This window comes from Dipodomys merriami, unplaced genomic scaffold, assembly GCF_024711535.1.
Source record: "Dipodomys merriami isolate MVZ:Mamm:240054 unplaced genomic scaffold, mDipMer1.0.p SCAF_29, whole genome shotgun sequence".
Lineage (NCBI taxonomy): Eukaryota > Metazoa > Chordata > Mammalia > Rodentia > Heteromyidae > Dipodomys > Dipodomys merriami.
In genome coordinates this window covers 8760748-8766887 of record NW_027204381.1, presented here as the reverse complement: position 1 = coordinate 8766887, position 6140 = coordinate 8760748, and the positions used below count along the sequence as shown (strand labels likewise).

The 6140-nt window shown below is 52.1% G+C and overlaps 1 protein-coding gene across 1 annotated transcript; it reads left to right on the top strand.

Annotated features, from left to right (window-relative positions):
• Positions 1–2754: 2754 nt before the first annotated feature.
• Positions 2755–5434, top strand: LOC138838764 (nuclear envelope pore membrane protein POM 121-like). The gene is made up of 2 exons (XM_070038095.1): positions 2755–4536; positions 4853–5434. The coding sequence occupies exon 1, from the start codon at positions 2871–2873 to the stop codon at positions 4344–4346; it is 1476 nt and encodes a 491-aa protein (XP_069894196.1). The 5' UTR covers positions 2755–2870; the 3' UTR covers positions 4347–4536; positions 4853–5434.
• The last annotated feature ends 706 nt before the right edge of the window (positions 5435–6140 follow it).

Here is a 6140-nt window from a genome sequence, read left to right as displayed (position 1 = left end):
GAAGCTTATATTGATCTAATACTCATATATACATAACAACAACAACAAAGCTGGACCAAATCACCTTGATGTTCCTGTAGACACAAGGCTAGAAATGTTTTGTATCAACAACTAAAATTTTGGATTTTTATTCATGTCATCCTCAGTGTCTGTCATTTTCCCAGACCCAAGCCTTCAGGTTCAAAGTTGTTGACCTGTGTCCCTCTGCTGGTGTGGTGGGTATGCGGGTATAGACATAAAAGAATCATAGACAAAAAAGAATCAGAAAGAAACCCAAGGCCAAAACCTGAGTGGCTGGCTGGATAGATGAGTCCATTTAAGTTCTCTCTCTCTCTCTCTCTCTCTCTCTCTCTCTCTCTCTCTCTCTCTCTCTCTCTCTCTCTCTCTCTCTCTCTCTCTTTGGTCAGTCATGGGGCTTGACCTGTGGGCCTAGGCTAACTAAGCTCTTCAGCCCAAGACTAGCACTCTGCCACTTGAGCCACTGTGCCACTCCCAGTTTTCTGGTGGTTAATTGGAGGTCAGAGTCTCACAGACTTTCCTGCCCAGGCTGGCATTGAACCACAATTCTCTCAGCCTCCTCAGTAGCTATGATTACAGGCATGAGCCACTGGCACCTCGCCTTTTTTTTTTTTTTAACATTTGATAGCTCTGGGTTGGCACAGGCCCTGGCCTCTTAGAAACTGACTAGCCTTGTCTCTTGGGTTGGATTTCTCTGCCAAAGGCCAGTGCCTCAATTTGGTCAAAGGGAACTCTTTCCTTATTTCATCATCTTCCAGAATTCAACCATAATGGCTTTGTGGTATGTGTGTGTGTGTGTGTGTGTGTGTGTGTGTGTGTGTGTGTGTGTGTGTGTGTGTGTGTGTGTGTGTGTGTGTGCGTGTGTGTGTGCGCGCGTGCGCATGTGTGCATGTGTGTTGGGAATTGAATTCAGGGTGTGGGTACTGTCTTTGAGCTTTCTTGCTCAGGTCTAGTGCACTTCTACTTAATCCACAGCTCCACTTTCAGATTTTTGGTGGTTATTGGAGAGAAGAGTCTTATAGACTTTCCCGCCCCAGTTGGCTTCAAACTGTGATCCTCGTATCTCAGCCACCTGAGTGGCTAGGATTACAGACATGAGTCACAGGTGCCCAGCTTTCATAATCCCATTTTTAAAAAATTTGAGCCAGGTGCCGGTGGCTCACGCCTGTAATCTAGCTACTTAGGAGGCTGAGACTCTTATCTCCAATAAACTACTCAGAAAATGGAAGTAGCACTATGGTTCAAGTGGTAGAGCGCTCGCCTTGAGCTGAAGAGCTGAGGGACAGCGTTTAGGTGATGGCTGACAACAACAACAAAAAAATTAATTTGAAAATAATTTGAAAAGTTTAGTATGGCAAACTGATACAGATGAACATGTTGCAGATGATTCAAATTTATGTGTTAGAATAAGTATATGAACATAACTATTTTAAAAGAAGCCTTCAAGCTTAGCATTGAAGGCTTATGCCTGAAATCCTAGCTATTCAGAAGACATATCTAAGGATCACAGTTCAAAGCCAGCGTGGGCAAAAAAAAAAAGTCCATAAAACTTTAATAAACATGCAAAATACCCAAGTTGAACTGTGGATCAAGTAGCAGAGCATCAGCCCTGAATGAAAAATTTTTTTTCCAAGTATCAATTACTTTTATCCCATTTCTAGACAATAGACTGTTATTTTTCTTCCTTCTAATTGGTATTTCTTCGTTTCTTAGGGGTTGGTCCTGGAATTGTGTTCTTGGGGCAGTGTCACATTTCCTCGATGTTTTCCATGTGACTTGAAGGCTTGTGTTGCTGTTTCACATTGGAGGAAGCAGTCACCTCCTCCAGTCTGCACTGACTTTGGGAGATGGGCATCTTCTCCACACGCCTGCATGGGGATTCTGAGACTCTCAAAGCCTTTCACTGGATATTCCACCTCACGCCTCTTCTTTCCTCTTGGGAAGGAATTATTACAATTGTGAGCTTCTTTCTATCCTAAAAAGCCAGACTAAAAGCTGAGAGATTCCTATTTCTTCTCCCTGCCGGGTTCCCAAAAATGTTGAAACTTGTGTCCTTTCCTCCAGTTAGTTCTATGGCATGAAGCCAGTAGTCTCAGAAAGACCCTGGCATTTGAGCTTCCTCTTATGATCTCTCTCTTCTGTCTCTCTCTGTCTCTCTTTTCTTTCTTGTTCTCTCCCTCTCTTCTCTCTCTCTCTCTCTGTCTCTCTGTCTCTCCCCTCTCTCTTTCTCTCCTGCTCTTGCTCTCTCCCTCTCTCTTCTCTCTGCCCCCCCCCCTCTAACTTTTGGGAAGCTAGGATGGTGATAGTGAGGCATATAAAGAATTTGGGGTGTCTGTGGTCCCCAGTCATATTCTATGCACAATTTCTGAAACAGTACATTCCTCAAACTTCTAACTACTCCGTAGTGCTGACTCTCCTCAGTATACATGGACAGCAAAGAAAGAATTTGAGCCGGTTGGCTAGCAATGCTCCTGGGTAGAGGAGATGGGTACCTACTAAGGAGCGGGTGATTCATTCCAAGTTTATTGCACGTGGTTTTCACAAGCACAGTGAACACAAAACCATAACGTTGAGAACTCCAGTGGAGCGCTGTGTGCGGCGCTGTGTCCACTCGGGTCCAGTGTGAGGGAGATCGGACGCACTGGGGGCCTCTGGGTGCGCAGCCTGGGGGGTCCCCGCTGCCTGGCGGAGGCCCAAGCGCCCAGGGCCCTGCGCGCGCGGGCCTTGTTTGCTCAGAAGGCAGCAGCGCGCCACAGACATTGTGACGTGGCCTCCAGCCCAGTGGGCCTGGTCAACGGCAACCTAGAGCCCCAGAGTCTGCGGGCTGAGCCCGGTTTCTGTGGACGCGCCTCATGGGCAGCTGCCTCAGCCAGCTTGTCCGGCTCGGGCGGATCCCGGTCTCTGCTCCTGGCCTGGCGCAGGACAGGCCTGGGCGCCCCGGCCCTGCGCGCTGCCCGCGGCCCTGGCAGCCCCTGCGGGTCCAGCGCGTCCACCGCGTGCTCCCCTCCGCGGTCACAGCCTCCAGAAGGTCGGCCCCCGCCCAGCCGGGGACGCCGCACAAACGCTTCCCTATTACCCCTAAAAGGCGCTACCCGCTGCACCAGCCCCAGTATCGTCTTGGCTCACTGCCCAGGGTGTGCTGGCACGAAGGTGACAAGAAAGTGACCATCCGGAGGAGGAGCAACCGGACCACTGTGAGGATCCCCGCTCCCAGCCGAAAACCACTGCACAGCGTCCTCCTGTCCTCCCCCGCCGGCCCTGGCCCGGGCCCGGGCGCACCTGAGCAAGAACCCACAGGCCTGGATGGCAGCCGCGGCGGGGGGTCCCGCGGGGCTAGTGTGCCCAAGGCCGAGTCCCGGGAGAGCCCAGGAGAGCCCGTGAGCATGTGCATGGCTGGCATCCTAAGCTCGGGCAGCAGGAACGCCATTGCCAGCTCCTACAGCGCTCTGCAGCGCATCCATGGGCCACATCTGTGCAGGAGGAGGAGCCCCGCCCCCGCCCGGCTCCAGACTCCACAGAGCCCAACCAGCAAAGCCAGAGAGGCGCTGTGTGTCCCTCCCAGCTCCTCACAGTCACGCCAGGTGCCGCACAAGGAGCCCCAGGGAGCCAAGGACCCAGGTCCCCACACTCAGAGGCAGCAAAAGTCAGGCACTGGTTGCTCTGGGGCCCGCAAAAGGAAGATTCCGCTGCTGCGCCCCAGGAGGGGTGTCCCGCTGACCTTGCCTCCTGCCCCCAAGCTTGGCTATCCCATCACTGTGGAAGACCTGGAGCAGGAGAAGAGAGCCAGGCTGAGGAGGATCACTGAGGTCTTCCTGGACAAGACCGAGGCCACCTCCAGCCCTGTGATGGAGAAGCCACCCTTCTCCCAGCAGCCTCTTGTTGCAGCCTCCATGGCGCCTGTCATCTCGGGCCTGGCGCCTGCTCCCTCCACGGCGGCTGTTGACAGCAATGCCAGTTTATGTCCAGCCCCGGCTTTCAGCCCTGCATTTGGCTTTGGAGCAACTACCATGGCTTCCTCCTCCCAGCTGCTTTCCTTGGGGGCTTCCCAGGCCAGTGAGGCTGGAGGCCCGAGACCCTCGGCAACAGGCACCTTTAGCTTCCCCGGTGTCACTGGCATGGCCAGCAGCACCAGCAACACAACTGGAGCACTGAGCTTTGGTGCCTCCACACCCTTCGGGGTTGGTGAGCAGCCGTCTCAGCTTCCTAATGTTCTCCCAGGGGCCCAACCCTTTGCCTCAGGTGGCCCTTCATTTACCATTGGTGTGGGGTCCAAGACCCAAGATGCTCGGCAGATCCTGGAGGCAAGAAGAAAGCACAGGAAAAAGTAGACTCCATTCCCTCCCTTCTTCCCCATCCCAACCCCCTTTCCCACATCTGGTCCCAGCATCTTCCAGAAAGACCCTGGGAGTTTCTGGAGCAAGTGCAGATCGCTGGCTTCAGCTGTGTCCCTCCTGGAGGAAGCAGTGGCCTGGGTGAGGGCCACAAGGTGGCCATGGCAGAAGCTCAAGCCTGCCACAGGTGAGGCTGCAAACCTAAAGCATATTTTCCACTTGTTCCCTGACTCTATGCAGTGTGGATCTAGGCCAGGCACCTCTCCTCCTCTTCTGTGAGTTGCCATTGCTGAGGGGGGTGGTGGGGTATACCCGCATTTCTGCTGTGTGGTTAATAGAATGGGGATGCTAAGCTTCCCCTGCTTGGCTTGGCTATGAGAAGTGGCTCTCTCTAGATATCTCCTCAGGGATTCTCTTGTCCTGTTTTCATTCCATTATCCTCATGGGTCACCTGTGGGACTTGTTCTTTGTTAAATGACTGTGAATCTTGCTTTGCCTCCCAGACCCCATGGGTGCTGCTCCACTTCCTCCTGGCCAGGCCGAGAGCCCTCAGCTCCAGTGAAGAAGCTCCCAGAGTGCACAGGATGCTGACCACTCCTTCCAGTGCCACTTTCCACACCTACCCACCATCCATCCCCAATGGGTCACATCTGTCTCTCCAGCCCTACACTTCCCCAGACTCATCCTGTGTTCCTACCAAATGATCACATATGCTGCTCTTTGCTGAATCTTCTGGGTGAAGAACTGAAGTGGTCAGGTGGTGGCCTATTGCCACTGAACTGTTGCTGTTTATACTGTTATGGCCACAGTTCTGACTGAGACCTAAGGCCCAGGTGTTTTGACATAAGGATTTCAGTCCAGGGCTGGAGCCCCCAGGCACAAAGACCTTCCTGCATGGATGCTATCCCACAAACCCATCCCCATTATAGGGGATCCCCAGTGCATATCCGGGGGCTGGAGGACTCAGATCTTTATTACTTGTCCCCAGCAGGACCCTCTCCAGCTTCCCCTTGCTCTTACGTTCCAAACCACCCCGGTCCCAAGCCTCGCTGCCATACTGACCTCCCTGGTAGATGTAGAATATTTATATGTACAATTGTAAACTAATTTAAATATTTTTCACAAAATAAATTTTGTTTTTACATTTAAGCTATGTTGTCTTTACTTTTCTTGTTTGTTTCAGTGAAATGGTTAATTATAAATGCTAGTGACTAGGAATGAGCCATGTAGTTAATTCTGTCTGTCTGAAGGAGAGGCTCAGGGCTGCCCCTGCATTGTTCCAGGGGCTGAGTGCCTTCTGGACATGGACAAATGTAGTTCTTGTAATGTGTGATATAGCTGTAACCAGTGAGAGGTTGAATGTCCTGTGGCAGGGCACTGCCCTCTGCTCCCAGGCACTGTCCTCCACTCCCAGGAAGTGTCCTCTAATCCCAAACAGTACCCTCCTGCTTCCAAGAGCTGCTTTCTGACATGTGTGGCTTGGACATATGGAGCTGTGGGAGGAGCCTTGGTCTCAAGCCCTAAACCCTGTCAGCATTAGAAATGAAGCCTTCACTCACCCCTCTGTAATGTGGAGCTTCTTAGTTTAATCTGAGCTAGTGTGCCTGAGCTCCATAGACAGGCTTAGGTCCATTGGTCCCAGTACAGTCTAACTGTGAGTGAGCAGGGCCTATCTGCCCTGAACAGGAATGGGAGGCTTTAGACAGCCATGAGTCTTGCTGTACCTGAGAGCTCCAAGTGGTAGTGCTCCATGTTAGGTTTTTAAAGAGGCTGCTGAGTAAAAACACCACC